General features: G+C 48.7%; 8 protein-coding genes across 8 annotated transcripts; 2 read left to right on the top strand and 6 right to left on the bottom strand.

The window, feature by feature from the left end:
- Positions 1-328: 328 nt before the first annotated feature.
- FMAN_15034 (related to acyl esterases) lies at positions 329-2,335 on the top strand (the record flags this gene model as incomplete). The annotated part of the gene is made up of 5 exons (XM_041822637.1): positions 329-617; positions 665-830; positions 889-1,344; positions 1,392-1,545; positions 1,601-2,335. The coding sequence occupies 5 exons, from the start codon at positions 329-331 to the stop codon at positions 2,333-2,335; spliced, it is 1,800 nt and encodes a 599-aa protein (XP_041688297.1).
- Positions 2,336-2,969: 634 nt separating this feature from the next.
- Positions 2,970-4,707, bottom strand: FMAN_15035 (uncharacterized protein; the record flags this gene model as incomplete). The annotated part of the gene is made up of 5 exons (XM_041822636.1): positions 2,970-3,579; positions 3,628-4,072; positions 4,131-4,425; positions 4,483-4,557; positions 4,606-4,707. 5 exons carry the CDS (start codon positions 4,705-4,707, stop codon positions 2,970-2,972), a joined length of 1,527 nt encoding a protein of 508 aa, XP_041688296.1.
- A 673-nt stretch (positions 4,708-5,380) lies between these two features.
- On the top strand, positions 5,381-5,845 carry FMAN_15036 (uncharacterized protein; the record flags this gene model as incomplete). The annotated part of the gene is made up of 3 exons (XM_041822635.1): positions 5,381-5,446; positions 5,495-5,605; positions 5,693-5,845. 3 exons carry the CDS (start codon positions 5,381-5,383, stop codon positions 5,843-5,845), a joined length of 330 nt encoding a protein of 109 aa, XP_041688295.1.
- Positions 5,846-6,235: 390 nt separating this feature from the next.
- FMAN_15037 (putative glutathione S-transferase) lies at positions 6,236-7,054 on the bottom strand (the record flags this gene model as incomplete). Its single annotated transcript, XM_041822633.1, has 4 exons — positions 6,236-6,400; positions 6,454-6,571; positions 6,640-6,881; positions 6,932-7,054. 4 exons carry the CDS (start codon positions 7,052-7,054, stop codon positions 6,236-6,238), a joined length of 648 nt encoding a protein of 215 aa, XP_041688294.1.
- A 529-nt stretch (positions 7,055-7,583) lies between these two features.
- On the bottom strand, positions 7,584-10,471 carry FMAN_15038 (uncharacterized protein; the record flags this gene model as incomplete). Its single annotated transcript, XM_041822632.1, has 5 exons — positions 7,584-8,419; positions 8,468-8,606; positions 8,663-8,932; positions 8,984-10,259; positions 10,323-10,471. 5 exons carry the CDS (start codon positions 10,469-10,471, stop codon positions 7,584-7,586), a joined length of 2,670 nt encoding a protein of 889 aa, XP_041688293.1.
- A 1,876-nt stretch (positions 10,472-12,347) lies between these two features.
- FMAN_15039 (uncharacterized protein) lies at positions 12,348-13,499 on the bottom strand (the record flags this gene model as incomplete). Its single annotated transcript, XM_041822631.1, has 3 exons — positions 12,348-12,657; positions 12,713-13,200; positions 13,251-13,499. 3 exons carry the CDS (start codon positions 13,497-13,499, stop codon positions 12,348-12,350), a joined length of 1,047 nt encoding a protein of 348 aa, XP_041688292.1.
- Positions 13,500-15,756: 2,257 nt separating this feature from the next.
- On the bottom strand, positions 15,757-17,700 carry FMAN_15040 (uncharacterized protein; the record flags this gene model as incomplete). The annotated part of the gene is made up of 2 exons (XM_041822630.1): positions 15,757-16,306; positions 16,355-17,700. 2 exons carry the CDS (start codon positions 17,698-17,700, stop codon positions 15,757-15,759), a joined length of 1,896 nt encoding a protein of 631 aa, XP_041688291.1.
- Positions 17,701-18,034: 334 nt separating this feature from the next.
- FMAN_15041 (uncharacterized protein) lies at positions 18,035-19,009 on the bottom strand (the record flags this gene model as incomplete). The annotated part of the gene is made up of 1 exon (XM_041822629.1): positions 18,035-19,009. One exon carries the CDS (start codon positions 19,007-19,009, stop codon positions 18,035-18,037), a length of 975 nt encoding a protein of 324 aa, XP_041688290.1.
- Positions 19,010-19,333: the final 324 nt, after the last annotated feature.

Raw genomic sequence — 19,333 nt, 5'->3', positions numbered from 1 at the left:
GCCTAGAACACCCACATCGACTCATTTGCTCGGGCGCTTTCTCGGAGGTGAAATTGGCGGCCTCATTGGCCAAAGTCGGCAACCCACCGAGGGGATTGTGGTCCCGACCCGGTTCTCCATCTGGCACCCGCTGGCCGGAAAGGCCTAGCCTAGCGGCCCCACGGACATGGATGCAGTACGATCGAGTTTAACGGACTTAACAGAATAGAGTCGACAGTGGCATATTAGCTGCAATTCTATAAGTCAGGTAGCAAATCTTACGACCAAGGTTGATACAATAGAATTATTCTCAGGAACACCATCATTGTATTACTCAAACACCAGTATCATGTCGCTCAAGATCAATGGCTTTGATGTTGACGTAACCCCAGTCATAGCACCAGGGGCTAAAGAAGCAGGCCCCTATGACCCCCTAAAGCCTTCGGTGACAGTCCTACCCAAGGGTCACAAGAGGACCCCGGCAAACAAGGCTTTCGAGGTCGACACGGTCTTTGAGAAGGATATTGTTCTTCCCATGCGAGACGGCATCAAGCTGTATGCTGATGTGTTTCGACCCAAGACTGATGAAAAGGTTCCAGCCGTTCTCATCTGGAGTCCATATGGCAAGACTGGAAATGGTAAGCCCTCTCGCTAATATCGTGTTGAATTTTCTAACAATCTGCAGGGCCCCATGGTCTCGGCATGATTCCTGGTCGATTTGGTGTGGCTGAAGATCAAGTCAGCGGTTATGAGAAGTTTGAGGGACTGGACCCAGCTGTCTGGCCAGCCAGGGGATATGCTATTGTGAATGTAGACTTGCGAGGCTCATGGGACTCTGAAGGAATCATTCCGTGAGTACATACAACAGTCTTTACCAGGATACTGCAGTGGTGTAGCTAACACGATCAGATGGGTTGGCAATCAAGATGGCCAAGACGGATATGATGCCATCGAACACGTTGCAAAGCTGGACTGGTGCACAGGCAAGGTCGCACTGGGCGGCAATAGTTGGCTGGCCATGGTTCAGTGGCAGATTGCTTCTCAGCAGCCTCCGTCACTCGCTGCTATTGCTCCGTGGGAAGCCAATGCGGACTTTTATCGCGATACTCTTGCCCGCGGTGGCGTGCCGTATCCCTACAGTGCGATGTGGAAGCTCCTCCAGGATCTGATGGTCGGTCGCAATGCTGCTGAGGCTCCTATCTCTATGCTGGAGAAGTATCCTTTGTTCAACGACTACTGGGAAGACAAGAATGTGAAGCTCGAGAAAATCCAGGTTCCAACCTACGTTTTGGCCAGCTTCTCAACGGCGCTTCACACTACCGGCTCTATTCGCGGGTATCATGACATATCCTCCAAGGACAAATGGTGAGTTGGCCATAGTACGTTACATTACAGTACTAATGATTCTGTAGGCTTCGTATTCATGCTAAGCAAGAATGGTCCGACTTGTATCATCCCGACAGTGTTGATGATCTGAATAAGTTCTACGACTACTTCGTCAAAGGTATCAAGAACGATTGGCCAAGTACCCAGAAAGTTCGAGGATCTCTGGTTGGCTTCAACCTAGTAAGTTTCCTTATGCCTTGATACAAAGACGAGATTCAATTCTGACACAAATCAGCCCAACATCAGCAATGTCCCCCTGGAATCTTATCCCATTCCTAACACAAAGCACACAAAGCTTTACCTGGGTCCAGGCGAGAAGCTTGAAACAACCCCTCTCAAAAATTCACATACCGTGTCTTATGATGCGGCATACCTTCCGAAGCACCCCCTGGAAGATGGTGAGGAGGTACTGTTTAGGTACAAGTTCACCAAGAAGACATGGCTTATTGGATATTCGTGGCTCAACATCAGCATCTCCAACGATGGTGATGATGATATTGATGTTTTTGCTCAACTTGGTAAGCAGGATGCTTCAGGAACTCAGTTGGTCAACATGAACGTTCCTTTGAAGGACCTTATTCCTCCTGTCGAGAAGCACACAGACGCGGCAGACACCTGTTTCCTCAAGTACCTAGGCCCCACAGGCTCTCTACGAGGTAGCCATGCCGTGACAAAGGTGACACCTAAGCCTGGAAGGTTCACTGGTGACTGGCCAGAATACACAAACACCAGTCGAAAGGCAATTCCTGCTGGCACTGTTGCTAAGCTTGAGGTTCCCATCTGGCCAACTGGAATCATATATGAGGAGGGAGAGTATCTGACATTGAAGGTGTCGGGCCATTACATGAGTTTCATGGAATTTGACTTCTTGTATGGAGCTGCTCATGCGAACAAGGGTCGTCACACCATTCATATAGGGGCCGATTCTGACAGTCATCTGGTGGTTCCTCTACTGGACCCTCTGGCTTAAATCGTGTTAGGCGGGTCAAACCTAAGGACTTTCAATCATTTTCGAGACGAAATCAATATCCGATATTTTATGTTTTTTTCGTCCTTGACAAAATAACTGTGATCCCAAGTTAGTCAAATGTCTGGATACGTAGCCCAGGTCTTTAACCGCAGATGAAGCCTGTGTTCTTTTTTTCTTGCCAATGCTACTGCAGCACGCAATTAGAAAACAATCCTGACTCTGTGAAATTGCAGTTTCCGTGAGCACCGCCGTTCACATCAGTAATACTAACGCGTCTACAGAATGATGAGAGAAGTCGCTTCGTTTCATAAGACAGAAAATATAAGCGCTTACTTGAAAGCGTCTGACAGGACGCGTCGCTATTCTGCCATTGTGTGTCTTGTATCTCGAGCAGGACGTGCGTCAAGCTAGCCTGGGCTTTACTCTATAGCTTAATCCGCTCTCATAGCCGAATTAAGAGCTAACGATATATGTTAGGTTAGCTCATCTCACACACTCGAGAAGACAAATGCAAAGCTGAATATAGTAGCGATTCAAACTAAACCTAGAAACTATTTGAGATCTCAGATTGGCATCAAGAGGACCACTCCATCAGGCATGCTTGCCTTGATGCTGAGGCCCGGTCTCATCCACACTACAGGAATCTCTTCGCGCCATAATGCTGGTGAGCATAAGCGGCCTTGGCCCGAATCCATGGTCCGAATACAAGCAGCACGACGGTGAAACCAGCTAGCAAAGCCCATTGAATGATGGCCATCTGCAGAAACATCTTCTCTACGCCGACCCTGGCAAGCCAGTTGGAAGCCGTTTTGGTCAGTCCAAATGGGATGATATGCGTGACAGCATTCATCAGAGCCGTGACCTCAGCCGCATCGTATGGGTAGCTGTCGATACCGTATGATAGAACCGAAGTGGGAATGAGCATGAGGCTGGCAGCTTGCATAGCATAACCCACTGCTGGTCCGACGTAAGAGCCCTTTGTGTATGTATATCCAAACAGCAATAGACCCGATGATGAGAACAAGAAGGGGACTACCAGAGTAATGAGTCGGTACTCAGGCATATGTTTACCCTTTCGGCGGCCGATAAAGGAGGAGACGGTGTCGGTCAGGGGTCCAGCAATGGGAAAGGCGATGGCTACACCGACTAGACTCGTGCATGCCCAATTGCCCAGTTCAGCAGGACCCCAGAGGAAAGGGGGTACGGCGAACAGTTGGTTGGAGATGACAGAGATGGTTGCGACCCTTTTCAATGTTAGAAACTGATCAGTGGTAGAGTGCTGTATGACCTACCAAGCTAACACAATTCCCCACATACCCGCGGAGAGAATCACGATGGGGTCGAACATAAATTCGATCTGCAGCAAGAATGAAAGAAACCATTGTCTCAGACCACCCCCTCTGACGTGAGGGTGCCTCAAATAGAAAGAGTTCTGCTTCCATGTTGTGAGCGAGCTCTGTGTGCGGCCAAGTCCAGTAGTCTGGTCAAGGATATCAGCATCGACATCAGCACTAGTAGCGCCCGCCTCGATCTCGACGTTGAAAGCAGTCTCTGGGCAGAAGAATGCCAATGTCAGAACGTTGAAGCCGCTAAGAATGGCGATCAGGATAAAGAACCAGCTCCATCCCTTAGCCTCGATTAGGTGGCCTGCGATCAGAGGTCCGCCTTGAGCTCCGATACAGAGACTCGCTGCGTACAATCCCATGGCTTTAGAGTAGTTCTTCTCTAAGAATATTTCTGTGACAGAAGGCGTCAGAGGTTGACTGATTGTTAGATCAGTTGGCCGTTTTCTTACCTCCAACTACAGCAGGACCAACGGCTTGAACTGCGCCAGCACCAAACGCACCAAGGATTCGAGCACCCAGCAGGCTTTCCATTGATCCCGCTTGCGAACACCAAATAGATCCAGCCATGAACATTATTTGGGAGGCTAGCAGGACGGGTCGTTTTCCAATGACTACAGCGGTTGGAATCCATATGAAGGAGCCCAGGCCAATACAGAGCACAGAGTACGCGACAATATCGCCCGCCTTGTCATAGTTGCTGTGAAAGTCGTATACGAGAGGAGTTAACCCAGCAGAAATACCGGCCTGTTGAATAGCAATGGTTAGTCAAGCTTTTCTGGAAGCGCGAATCGAGGATAATACCGAATAGAAGTTACCGCAAAATACCATGAAGCAAAGATTTGCCAGGACCATCAGCTTCAGGGTCCGATTCCATGTCTGTAGGTGATGATTAGTATTTTACCGGGAATAAAGGGGGTAACTCACCTTTGGATGGTCTCGCAGCTCTTGACCTGTTGGGGTGCTTGGAGCTTGGCTGCTATTCTCCACCCTCGACACTTCTGCCTTTTCGGTGCTTGCGGAATCCATTTTGTGCGTACCGTTGATTAAGACTCGGATTGACTTGTCGTGATGACTGGCATGATTTGATCAAGGGAAACTTAGCATCATAAATAGTTTCGAGACTGAAGACACACGCACGGGTACCACTTCGGATACCCCACTACGGCCTGGGGTATGCCAAGCGACAAGATTGCAATTTGAGGCTATGCTAAGTAGATTGTTTGAGGCTTTAAGGCTAGTCCCCTATAATTGTCCATGAATTGGACTTTCTGATCAACGCAGTGCAGTTGAGCCTTCGTAAGATTAACTTTTGCTATCTTCTGAAATCAAGAATCAGTGTGATCTTTCCAAGTCCATTATCTACAGAATCTTTAGATGAAGCGTTATAATGGAAATCCCAGGCAATCGGTAGTTTTTCCATGCATTGATCCTCACGAGTCACGAGATCAAAAGCTGTGCTCCCCAGGTTTGCTAATCTGGGGTATACTTGAGCGGAGACCGATTTCCCCACGATCTGTCGGCTCCACGTTGAAGGTGAGGACTACTTGCGGGGAAAGGGGGATTCGGAAATTCAGCCATCTTTCCGAACACATTCTAGACCTATTTATAACCACTAGTTCACGATAGAGCTGACCGCCACTCACTGGATCAAGTCACTCACCTAACATTTATTACAAGTACTTTCAACGCCAGCTGCAATATGGGTATCAATCGTGTCGTCCAGTTTCAGTTCAAGACCGATACCAGCAGCGATGCAATCGAGAAGGTCGGCCATCCTCGAACTCCTCAAGGCAATTGTTGACTTAGTCCTTAGGTATCCGCCAAGATCCAGGAAATGAGGCAAACGTGTTTGCACCCTGAATCCAGACAACCCTACATCCGATCCATCCAAGGTGGCGCTGATAGTGCGCCAGAAGGCCTCCAGGTGAGATCACCCATGACGTTCTTGCCCAGTAGTTTCCCCTCATATCTGCTCATCCTGCCCCATATCGATCATCGCTGATTATAATAGCAAGGTATCACGCATGCATTCGTCATCCAGTTCGACAGTCCTGAGGACAGGGACTACTACGCCCTCAAGGACCCAGCCCACCTCGCTGTCGTGGCAGAGCTGGGCCCTTTGGTAGAGAAAGTTCAGATTATTGACCTGCCAAGAAATGATTGAGTAACGATTGCGTTAGGCTCGGAGGTTTTGGTGTTGCGGTCATGTTGGTGTGTCGTTTACAGGCCATTGAGGTAGAATAGAAATTCGATTTGATAGCGGCAGTCATCTAGGTCTAGATTCATCTGCATTAGATATCACAATTCATCTTTCGGCGCTAATACTAGAAGTGTTAAGCAGTAATAAAAAGCCTCAAAGGCTTAGAATTACATCGCATTTTTCCATGTTCATACGATGTGCAAGTCTTATTGGGGGCTGACTATAGGCCTGCTCCTAGACCCAGTGCCTTCGAGCGTTGCTTCTAAAACTCATTCAGCATTATTGTTTCAACTTCTACACATCATGAGTCTTTTTTGTCTATCGTTAGATTATATGAAACCCTAAGAAATCTATTTAATGCGCGGCCTTGGCCGAAACAGCCTTTGATGCTTCACGCTGGGTTATGCGCTGAGCCCACGCAGCCACATTCTTCCTAGAATCAATCACCTCTCCAAGTTGCAACCTATTTCTAAGAAATCCTAGCCAAGGGATATGAAAGAGATCAACAAGGCTATAGCGCTATTAACAGGTCAATGACTGACGGCGCGACAAAGGATTTGTAAATCACTAACCTTGCCTGCCAGATAGTCTTGAGCTTCGAGTGTCTTCTCGTAATAGTCAAGAGTGGTGTTGAGCAGAGTCTTCTGTTGGTCAACTACGGCTTGATCGGTATCTCCGAGGTTAAACATCCTGGTAAATAATCAGTCAGCCAAAGACTTGTCCTCCCATCGATTAGCGAGTTTGCTTTGGTATCTTACTTCTTAAAGATAAGCTCAAATCCAAGGGTAGAGACAGCAGGTTCAAAATAGGCATATTCGACACTTGCGGCCTGCTCGAAAACAGCCAAAGCTCCTGGATCACCGCTCGGTGGAGCAAGGTGCGACTGATGCTTGGCGACGAGGTATCGAGCAATGGCTCTAGACTCGAAGATCTCTATTCCATCGTCTTGGAACACTGGAACCTTGGCGAATGGGTGATGATCTCTGACGTATTCCGGATCCTGTGTTTATGTAAGCTCCCAGCCTCAACGCTGCCTATGCTCTGACTCACGTGGTGTTGTCCCTTGGAAAGGTCTATAACCTTGAAGTCATACTCAATTCCGAGCTCTTCAAGTGTAAGCAGGACTCTCTGGGTACGAGTCGAGGCAACTATTCCAAGAACGGTAGGGGCCATGATGGGAAAGGGTTGGACATGTATGGTTGGGAATAAATGTCACGATTGGGTCGGGACCAACTCATTTAAGCAAAGATTAAGGTTTCATAGTCTGATGAGCTATTTAATTGCGAAGTAGATCCCATCAAGTCCGTCGGAATTACGGAATGCAGTGACTGGCAACGATTGTGGAGCCGATGGAGCCGAGAAGACAGGCTCGTCCACTGCCCTGGAGCATGGTTAGGCGAGGAATGCTGCCTTTTAAATAGATATCTTCGTTCTAACTGTGAATTTTAATAATCATTTATGAGGTCGTGATGCGTATGGACTATCATGAGCTCATGTAGCAGGATGACTGCCGATGGGACACCCAGCTAAGGCCGGGTACTCTACAGTGGGAGGTTGCAAGCTACAGAGCGTTGTCAGGATGATGATAAAAGCTCTCATTACAAGTAAAGAAGGTTTTTGTTTTGACCGCGGGTGGAATACATTGAAGCACCTGTACAAGAATAAGCTGCGCCGCGTATAAACATACCATCCCAACCGCACATTATCCATGGACCGTGCTAGAAGTCTCACTCGCTCGAAGTCGCAGCAAGATTTGAGCATATGCATGACTAATGCCCCAGCCCTTCAGTGATCTCATAAGGACTACCGCATCGTCCAACAACTTGGCCCTACCCTCTGCACAAAGCAGATTGCCGATACCCGGCAACTTGACTCGGCTCCACCCCATCTCGATCCAAGTGTTAGTCTCCATCTGGTCCAGGGGCTTCGGGCCAAGGACCACGGCTGGAGCCGCGCGTGAGAACAAAAACCCATCGCTGTAACGTTCAGCAAGCGATGAGTAAAGCCACAGAACCAACACAGCCTGGAGAAGTGATACGGGGGTCCCGAAGTGCGATGACCGGCTCGAGCGTACTACGTGAAGGATGCGCGACGCGTAGAAGCATCCAAGCCTTCCTTGCCCGGACGTCCCTCTCCACCGATCGCGAATTGCCTCCCAGTCTTTATTCTCGAGTTTGCCGTATATGCATCGAATAATCGTTGGAATGAGGTTCTGGACTGGAGTATTATGTGTCATTAAGGCAGTCAGTGCCATGATCTTGTGCGTTGTCGATGCCTTGGCTTCATCGACAGATTGCTCCATCTGGTCGGTCTCAATCAGGTTTAAAAGATCAGTCATGACATTCGACGCGAGTAGTTTGTCGTGATACGAGAAGCCCGGGGTGCCAGGCTGTTCTGCACTTCTATCCTTGATGACATTGGTGAGATGCTGCAGCATAACCTGTTTGCCCAAGGTGTTTGTTTTGGACCATACAAATCGCCAACTATCTTCAGAGATCACGCGCTCCATCGTGGGAAGTCCACCAGAGCCCGAATTTTCTTCTTATGTCAGTGCTTATCAGCAAAGTCTTATGGATTAGAACTTACCGACTGCAGGAAAGTTAGCCCAGCACTGGGAAGTCGATGCGCCCCAACGGTCATCGGGCTGAGGCAGGGATATCTGCAGTTCAGACAGCCTCATAAGACTCGTAAGATCAAAGTGTGAGCTAAATGCAGAATCCAGAAGCTATACAGTTCGACATTCAGTACAGGACCAGCCATACATCAGATTCATCGACTCACCCAGATGGCAAAGCCTGCCCGTCGCCGCTCCTCATCGAGCAGCCAAATCTGCCACTTCTGCGCATGTGGTAACTGCAGCTGAGCAAACTTGTCTACGGGAAACATGTTTGTAAAGAGCCTTTTGCGTCTTCCGAGTGTTACAGGTAGTGCTTGCAGAAATTCGCCAATTTCGAGAGACCTCCGCTCACCGCCATAGAGTAGGCCGATATGGTTCAGTAGAATAGTCTGTGACATCCAAAGCTCTCTTCCGTTCGAGTTTTGGCGTTCACACTGTTCCATCAGCCTCGGATTCATCGTTCTGCCTCAGCTAGAATTACTCACCATGGTTGAGCATTGTCGTCGAATAGTCTCATGCATTGCCCTCGAGCACGCCTGGGCGTCTTTGATGCTCGAAAAGTGCGCGCCAATGGCGGCCACTGTGAAGATAAGTAGCCAATGCCGCTTAGACGAAGAGAAAGCCGCTTTGTGTAGAATAGGCATAACAGGGTGGAAGTACTCAAAGTACAGCTGCACCCAAGCGTTTAGCACTGGTGTCGGCGGAATGGCTAAGTTCCTGAAATGCGGGAAATTACCGCCGTTCTGTATCTCTGCTGCTGCCTCAGCTACATTCTTGGCCACCTCCTCGGAGATATCATCTACATGAGCCAAATTCTCATGATCAACGTCCTCAGCCGTCAGGTGTGAGAGGTCTGGAAAGTTGAGCTGCGCGTCCAGCTCAATTGAGACAGCGACATATTCTCTAGGCTCAACCGCATCCCTATCGATGGCGGGAGAGTGGCTGCGGCTATAGAGCTCTGCCACAGCTGACTGATCTACCAGCGAAGAGGCTGGTGTGAGCTGTGACAGGATGGGTTGCTGAGGTGCTTTGAGCCCTGCGTGGTCGAACCACAGTTCGTTGATGACGTCGAGAGATGCATCGTTCTGAAGGAAGAGGGGCGCAAATGATTGGTCAGCGCCGTAGTTGAGCCATCCATTCGTATCGAAGGCATCGCCGAATAGCATTGAAGGTAATGGTGCTGGCATTGTATTTGTAGGGTTGAAGTTTGCCAGTATATCGTCGGTATCAAAAAGGGCGCCTGCGGCTCCTGGCTGAGGGCCATGATACCCAATGGATGCGCTATGCCGTGCATCGAGTAGAGGGTCGATGGGCGGAGCATTGGCACTGAAGTCGTCGGGTTTGGATAGTTCAATGAAGGTATCTTGGGCTGGTGACATGTAGTGGGCGGCATAATTGGTCTTGTTGGATCCATTGTCCTGGACTGTTGCTGGTGGTGAGAGCGGTGAGTTTCTGCTATTCATGTTGACATTAATGCTTTCCATAACCTCAGCATTGACTGGAGCTTTTTCTCGATTCCGTTTGCTGGTTGGTCTGTCAGAACTCGTCTCTGACATCTTTCGCTTCGCATGAGGTTCGTAGTAGCACTCGTTGTCTTGTTGCCGACATCGCTGACATGGGTGCTCGCCATCGCATCTCACCTTTGAGGTGCTGCACGGCTTGCAAGCTTGCGATACTCGACGGCGATCATTCGGACGGTCGCGGCTGTCTTGACGGTCCGCAGTCAGATGTAGGGTTGTATGATGACGAGCAAGAGAGTCACTACAGCGGTCAGCAATGATGCAGCTCCGGCCGGCGCAGGTAGGTAGGGCAGGGCGTACTCACACGCGACCAAAGCTTTGTCCACATTCGGAGCATGTGAAAGGCTTCTCTTTTGTGTGAGTGCGCAGGTGTCGCTGGTAGTGCTCCTTGCGCTGGAATGGGAGGTTGCACGTCTCGCATGAGAATTCTGGCTGGGTGCTGGGCGGGCTCATGATAATTTTTGCTTTCAAGTTGACACAAGCTTACGTTACTCGATGTTAACGTGCACAGCGACAATCAAAAAGGAGCTCAGGTGTGAAGCATGAAGAATAGTCGTATCGAAGACGCCGAAGTTTGGGGAAAAAAGGGCTCGACTCTATTCGATGATCTCTTACCCCGGATTAGATCACCTGCGTGGTCCACTTATTCCCCGGAATTTAGCACTCTCGATTGAGGATGACTAATTCGGAAATCGGAAGTCCTCCGATGGCCTGCTTCAGACGGTGACCCCAAGCCGACTTCTCAAATTGGTCTAGTTTAATGTGTGGCTTTGGGTCTGGCGCGGAGGTTTGGTTCAGAAGACTATTACTAAGCGGCATGGGGTATTAGAACAGTCCGTAATATCCAAAGTTACCCTGAAGGACATAAATAACAAGCCTTTCGGGTAAGAATTTATTATCTCAAAGCCACTTTAAGCACTTTTCAGGAAAACAACAGGTACATGTTACTATTAAATTCCTAGAAGCTGTTCCCGATATAAGTGCTTATAGGTAACACTTTAACTAGAGGCTGACATAAATATTCTATGGTAAACGTAACAAAACTTTGAAAAGTTGGTAACTACATCACAATCCTTACTCCTGTTATGAAGGTCCGAGTTAAACCAGCTAAGGAACTGCTTTGATTATCATGATTTTGGCTACACGGACGACATGGAGCCTCCAGACATTTCGATCTCGCAGCACTATTATCGCTAGTCCTGAAAATATATCTTGGTCTCTGAGAGCGCCGAATAGATGGAGGGTAGATATCAAACATGACAATGACTGCAGCTCTCAGATAAAGGCGTACAGAGCTTATGTCATCAAATAGTCATATATTAGAAAATGCAACACCTGAAAGTCGTGAAGCATAGGAAAGAGTAACGTTTCTATACAGTGAAGTACTTGTAGGCCTCAACGAAGCCTTCCGGCGGATGGCTCCACAGGAACATTGAAAGCCATGCTGTAAGAGACTCCCTTCACCAGAACATCAAAAGATGTGACTTGAAGGGCCCCTGCCGGATAGACTCTGGGTTCTCACATCCCATTGCAGGTCTCACACGTTTTTATAAGAGTGTTATTTTGAGTTGATAGACCCCACAGCTGATGGCTCATATCACGCGGCTTGCACGTATAGGCTGAGGGTCACTTATCGAGATAATACGAAGAAGATTGCCGCATCATTTGGGTCGGGTTAGGCTGTCAAGAAGTACGGTAGTGTATTGGCGTGTCTTGATAGGAAGAGGGAACCTTTGCGCATGAGTTCTAAAGATAGTTAAAAAGTCTAACTTAATCCTTCGGATAATCTCAGTCTTTAAAGGCAAGACATAAACGTGCCAGGTACCAATAAGTAGACTAGATAATGTGAGTAATAATGAATTGGCCGCTTTTGCTGTCTTCCAATGCGTTAAGTCCAGGAACAGACTTTATACCGATGCCATATGTTTCTTGGGGTTCTCAGCTGGGCCATTGACCTTCGAAATCAAAGCTGAGGCAGTGCTGACGATCTCTACACTCTCCGACGTTTCAGCTTCGGTCGAGGCCCGAATAGGGAAATGGCTTGGCCTTAAGATGCCACGAGGCGGGCGTGCTGATCAGTGGATACGAAAAAGGAGTCTTGCACATTCTGCCGGATCGTCGCGTTTCTGACTCAGGAACTGCCATGTCAGTTGTCGTTCGGTTCGGAAGATATCAACCGATCTTACGAACCGAGCCGATCACTTTATGGGGTTACTTCGTGTCATTAACAATCATTAATCTTGAGATGCGCTATCTACATACTGCAATGTGGAATTAAAAAAGAACTAAACATTACATCTGGTATCTTCAACAAGAAATGAGAAGAAGTCTACACAACTCTGAACTCGACCGTCTTCTTGATCACATTGCCCTTGAGGTCCATATCCTCCAGGTTAATTGACCCATCACCTTGCGAGGAACCACCCTCAATGATATGATCTGTAGAATCATTTCGCGTCTTATGGGTGCGAGTACCACCATCAACACCGACGACATGCTCTGTTCTATTTTGAGCAAAGTCATCCTTTTGTGTTGAGGTGAAGCGACCAGGTTGGCTGCTCTGATGGACATAGCGATCGCGGGAGGAGGGGTAATCTTGCGTGCCGTTGAACTTGAGTTTGGAAGAGAGAAGATCGATGCTACAAGAGTTAGGTCAATGGCCAAAAGGGTACGTTGAGATGGAGAAGGACTTACTATAGCACCATGGAGTACAGGCAGAAGATGGCGTAGAAGAATCGGTCCAGTTGGGTAGCAATGTTCTCGGCCGTCTGACCAGCTGTCTTGAATGAATGCGTCACGGCGCGCAGAGTACCCTGCAAGGCCAGCAGAGCGACTCTAATTTCTGTGCTTCGAGCCAAGTATTGGAAGAGTCCGCCACTGCGCGCGATTTCGGCAGATGACGTCTTAGCCGATGTAAAGAGGACGATGAGGAAGTATGCGCTGAGACATTCGAGCAACGCGATGAGACCGAAGTAGGCGATGTGGATATGGTTGATGGTAGTCAAGAGGTCCTCATTGCCGGCGAGGATTGATTTGACTCGGAAGGTGATGATGACGACGCGAACGACGCAAATACCGGCGATGCCCGACCAAAAAATCGACATGAAGACCCTCCATCGTGTTCCTCGAAGGACTCGTTTCAGGATGATGTAACTGTAGAAAAGAAGACCGGCTTCTTGCAGCTAGCGACCGTCAGCTAGGGACCTCCAATTGAGACACGCGTCAATCGTACCAGCCAGAAAATATCAGCAAACACCGACGCGATGGCAAGCATCATCGCAGGATGCTTCTGGTAATACACATAGTAGCACAATCCATTGGCGATAGCTCCCGCCGCTGACGAGAACATGGGCACAGCGGCGAGCAGGGTCCAATTGGTGATACCGCAGACGAGACATCCCAGCAAGACATTGCCCATGCAGATGGTCATCAAAATAGACCAGCTGAGCTCGAAAAACACTGGCACCGCTGCATCCGCCATTGTCGATCAAGGTAACGTCGAAAGGTGGTATGGATGGTAAGAAAAACGAGTAATGGAGGTCGGAGAAAATAGAAGGAAAAAGAGACGGAAAAAGCAATGTGACATTGATGGCGTTAAAAGAAGATCTTGGCCTCGATGATCGCCCTCCTTTCCAGCTAGTTGGATCTCAGCTGCACCGCTGTCATATCATAAAGTTCCCGATAACCCCCCTTCGATAAAAGGCAAGTGGTCGATTAGTTTTCGACCATTGCAAATTAGAGAGGGATACCCTTGATTCCATGGCGTCGGATACAGTGCTCTCCGCGGTAAGAGATTGGCTCGTTGGTCCGCCAGACGACACCTGCGCTCAGACTATCCTGACAATTGAGTGACGGGTTCTCCGCAAGTGGCAGCCTAACCCATGGGGAGGCGTCAACGGTTGGGTACATCGGTTTCGAACTAACGAGCTTGGTCAAACGAGCAGTGCAGATACTAACCCCGTTCTGTAAGGTCTTGACTCGTGCTTGTGCGCGGGGAGAAATGAGGGGAGAGATGAGCACGTATTTAAAGTTTTGACTTGACTTCCGGCATCTGGTCTAGGCATTTTTCGCTTTGCTTGCAGGTAAGGGGCATGTTTGGGAAGCCGGGGTAAGATCGCTAGTGCGGGTTTATTTTCAGCCCTCCTTTACGGTAATTCGTATCAGGATGTGAACCCCTGTTTCCTTGGAATGAGCTGGACCAAACTCTGCTGACCCCTTCTCTCCCGATGATCTAGTCAGAAGATGTTTTGGTTCTCTTTGGGCTGGGCTAATGCACAAAATGCCTGATTGCATCATGCCATGTGTTCAATTAGCAGGGCTGGTGATAGGGACACAAACGCCAGAGGCAGAGATCTAGAATGACTGAGGGTGACTAGCTAACCGAGTGATCCGTCCGTCTCCCGATGTGATCAGTGCCCCCGGAATGTGGGTGCGCAGCCGAGTTGCCGTCCATTCAAGGATAAGGTGTCTTACTCATGCATCAGCACGTCTCAGAGATAAAAGAATCCTCCAACTCAAAAGATCCTTTGCATTAAATATCTCTTCCCTCTTCACACCATCTCCCGTCGCAGCATTTCATCTAACTCCAGTAAAACCGTTGCGACCGTTACATTCTCTTGGTTTCTGGGGTAGAATCAATTCGAGACCCGGGGAGAATTGCCTGATGCCCCCTCCTGTGGCTTTTTTTTTTCGTTTATGAGTTGCCCGTGTGATAGGCGAAAGGAGAAAGGACGCAAGCCACAAATCGGAGCTTCGCCGATGTTGGGAAGACACCGCCGGCGCCACAGACATTCTCACATGTCATCCTAACTGCCGAGTGGCTTGAAGAAGTCAAGGCTGATAGGGTAGCTGAACGGTGATTGATGTTAGCGGCCCTAGACATCCCACTATCCCACACTACCTCTGACTCGAGCGCAGCGGGCCGACGCTACTGAGTCAATATTGTACATCAAAAATAAGGCTAGAAACATCATTAGTCAAGGTCCGTCTGAACTCGTTTCAATAGCTAATATTTATGTAAAATGGCGGAAAGAATAGGGGATGAAAGCAATTCTTCGTCATGTCGCATTGACTGGCGTTGAGTTTTCAGGGCATCGTCGTAAAAGACCCAGTTTTCATCTTGAATAGATTGATAAAGTATCATTGAGATTAAGTCGTCTCGATGAGATTTCCTTTTTAGGGTTTAAGCTTTTTGTGAACCCAATCCCTATGCTTAAATTTCCTGTCTTTGTGATATCACCCAGCGTCTGGGCTCAAGAGTGTAGAGCCTAAGCATTTCATCCATCCATTTCGAGATAAATGCATTTCGAACGTCAGTTTCGAGATTACAGCCTGCTAATGGCTTGTGAATCTAGAGACGAGAACACCGCGGGTATGCACGGGCCAGCCCCCGGGTTGATGTTGGTCTTTGCAGGAAGTGAGAGGGTCCATGATCGCGGAATCTTCCGTGATTTTCAACTAGCCCAGTAGTGGGAAGAAATCCAGAACAGATGATCGAAGAGCGAGAGTTAATACGAACTACAGAGCCTATCCACTCTCTCACATGTTTTTACAAAAGCTTCAGGGTAGCCCACTATTATCATTTCAAATGGCTTATCATATCATATATGAGATGCTAGGATCTTTAATGACAATGTGACAGAGGAGCAGGGCGGACCAAGATCTCTTGTTGTCTATCTTGACCTCCTGTGTAACTCCCCCGATGGCATGTCACTAGGATACAAATCCCAGACATTGACTTACATTGAATTCTCAACGTGAGCGTCATCAAATACGTTATCTGAAAACTCATTAAACCACAGTTGTGGAAAGGAATCAAGGTTGAAGAACGGATTCGAGCCCGTAGCTGTTTCATGACTCGTCTCATCCACCCCTTCAGCAAACATGTATTCGAAATCCGTATAAGGAAAAGCCGGTATCTGCGGGGCTTGCTCCGGAAAAGCCGGGGGTTCTTGCTCGACTGACACCGCACCAAGTCCCCTTGTCAGAATATCGATGCTACGCTGTATGCCAGGGCAGCTGACTGTGATGGCATTCAAAGCCCTCATGAACATCTTGAATCGTTGGGTAGTATCAGGCCTGCCATTTTTCATGTCTTGCACGACGACTGTGGCTGCGGTGTAGGTACAGTAGGCCATGATATATGTAAACCGCTGGAAGCCAAAGGTGTTATCGAGGAGCTGGAGAAGCTGCTCTACGGCTTGAGAGGCCTCTTGGCATGCCCTCCAGCATGCTGGGTTATTGAGAAACGGCCGGTGGAGTAGGATTATGGTGGTATGGTATAGCATTCTGAACATACGTTAGATTGGTGATAGTGCCAATGCATTGCGAACTTACTGCTGAGCTACGAAATGTGTAGGCGGACACGTCTGAGCCTGGTAGTGCACATGCAAAGCTGTCGGTAAACCTAAACGCCAGGAGTGCAGCCTCTCCCTTGTAGTCTGCACAAAGTCCAAGACATCTTTCGTTCTTTTACTTCCATAAATACTAAAAAGGATATCATTAATAATGAGGCTGATTTTGCAAGTATATGCAAAACACAGTAACAGATGTGATGGTCTCGACTGATAATTCTGGAGTGCTTCGTCATCGGGAATGGGATAAGGCGGCCATAACTCAGCTTCTGGCTCCTCTGGTAAAGCAGGATCCCATTTCGGTGGCTCAGGCAATGACGGCGTTCTTCCAAGGTATAGACTCAAAGTCTTGTCCCAGAAGAAACAGGACCATGCGAGATGACGCCCGAGTTGCATCCATACGACATCCTCGGATTTCCCAGGTGATAGCGAGAAGAGGCCGATGTCAATAGCAACTCGAAATGCCATGCCACCGTACAGCCAGGCTTGCGATACAGAGCCTCGACCGATTTCGCGAGCGCTGAATTGCAGCAGTGCTTGGACTAGTGGTATGGATCCTTCTTTGTGTATCTCGTGACTAAACTCCAACTTTGTCCTGGCAAGCAACTGCTCTGTTAAATGCCGTTCTCTGAACCGTGTCGAGTGTAGACATAATACGCTCAACAGGAATGGAGAGAAGAATTTGCCTCCTACTGAGGCGTCACGGAGAAACAGAGTTCTTGGGACAAACATGAAGTTGGCGTGCACCCATGTCCAATGCGTCGCGAAGAGACGTCGAATGACATCCTGAGGAATGCTGAGATAAACCGCTGCGCTCTCGACAGCTTGATCCTCCCAGAACTTCAGCTCGGGTGTTTCCATTGGTAGAGGCTGCCGAGTTTCAGGGCTGTGTGCCACGGTGACTTGACCGGTCGTTGCTTGCGATGGCGTATCTCCGGGATCGTGAACTGCTGACGTGGTATCGTAGAAAGCACGAGCGGTATCGAGAAGCCCGTGCGCAACTTCGATGGTCGGAAGAGGATCTGCAAGCGTTGAACCTGTCGTATTTCCTGCTAGAACCGCTTCCACGGGAGCAATACTGGTTCCATTGTTCTGAAGGTCTTTGATGGTCTGTTCAAGCTGAGCGATCCTATCCGCCATAGCGCGAATCTGCGTCATGGGCGGTGGTCGATCATATTGACAAGTCTCATTGTACGCTATACAGATACCGCAAACGGGCTGGCCTCCATCGCAGCGGACTTTGCGGGCACGACAGTTTTTGCATGTCAATCGGGCTGTTTTCTTTGGGCGGGGCGGAGAATCTCTTCGCTCGCGCCTTGTTTTGGGCATTATGGTGTTTGGCGGGTGACATATGTGTTCCGTGAGATGCGATGTACTTTTCTCTGTCTTTTGATGGGCTTCGGATTGATTAGGCTCATCGTGGCCTGGCTGTTGAAGTGACGTTGATGACAAGTCGAGATGAAGTGAGCAATGGAGTGACCGATCCTGGAAAAGTTTGAGTCTACTTCGGGTTAGCGCTCTCCACTCCGGAGCATCATCCTGCGATGCATGTCATCTTATTGGAGGATGCCGGGTTGCAGGAGATCGATCTCAGTGTGAACCAAGGTACTCATAATATTCTATTCCATATGACCTACTGAGGACAAACTGATGTCTAATGCATCTAAGCTACTCTATTACCTTTCTCCTCCCCCCTCAACAGCGCCATTGTAATCTCTGCAACGGCCAATCCACTCTGACTCTGATTCTCAACTGTGGAAGCTCCAACATGAGGCGTCAAAACAACGTTCGGCAACGCCAGCAACTCCGGGTATGCTTCAACAGTAGGAGGTTCAACCACCATGGCATCAAGGCCAGCACCAAAAAGCTTTCCGCTTTTCAGCGCAGTTAACAATGCATCCTCGTCAACGATGCCTCCTCGAGCACAGTTGAGCAGAACTGTACCATCCTTCATGGCGTTGAACTCTGCGGTCGAGATGATATTCTCTGTATTTTCGGTGAGAGGGAGATGAAGAGTTATGACATCTGATGCACTCAAAAGATCATGCAGCTTTGAGGCCTGGCGAAACCTGCTCTCCCCGAACGTGCTCAACCACTGTCTCCCATCTGAGAAGGGGTCATACGCGACGATATTGCCCTCCATAGCCCCAACCCACTTCTTCGCAACAGCGAGCCCAATATTTCCCATTCCAATAACTCCCAGTGTCTTCTTGAACAAGCTTTTACCCAGCGTTTTACTCCTCACAATCGCCTCGCCGTTTCTCGTCCGGCGGTCAATTTCAGCAACTCGTCGTGACAGTGTCAAAGCCAGTGCGAGTGTAAGCTCAGCAACCGCTTCTCCATTCAAACCTGGGGTGTTGTATACTTTTATACCTGCGGCGGCAGCTGCTTTGAGATCGATGTTGTCGACACCAACGCCTTGCTTGACGATGTACTTCAACTTCTTGCATTTGGACAGTTCATCTACGCCGAGGCGGGTCTCGCTGCGGAGCATAACTGCAGTGGCATTTTCAGTATACTGGTTCTTGCTTGGGTCTGTTGGGAGGACGACATTGATGCCGGATGATTGCTGCAGCGCTGCGATGGCGTCTGGATGGTATGGGTCTAGTACATAGACAGTTGGTTTGGAGTCAGCCATGATGACAAGTGAAAGATAGGAAAGTACTCGACATGATAATTAATGCACCTGGATGCTGTGGTACCAGTATACAATTTATACATACGACAATTTGACTTTTGGCTGTATTTTGCATGCAAGTATCTTCCGGGATATTTTCCCGGAAATTGTCCCGGGCAATCTCCCGGAAACTTGCCGAGAGACCAGTGTGCCCATATTAACTCGCCATAAATCTGTGTTGAATTTCTTTCTCAAACAATGCTATATATAAATACTTCTACTCTACATAAATGAGCATCATAAAGCCATTTCACAAGGTCCTCGTTGCCAACCGAGCATCATTCC

The sequence above is a fragment of the Fusarium mangiferae genome, assembly GCF_900044065.1.
Source record: "Fusarium mangiferae strain MRC7560 genome assembly, contig: FMAN_scaffold014, whole genome shotgun sequence".
NCBI lineage: Eukaryota > Fungi > Ascomycota > Sordariomycetes > Hypocreales > Nectriaceae > Fusarium > Fusarium mangiferae.
This window is presented reverse-complemented; position numbering and strand designations above follow the sequence as displayed.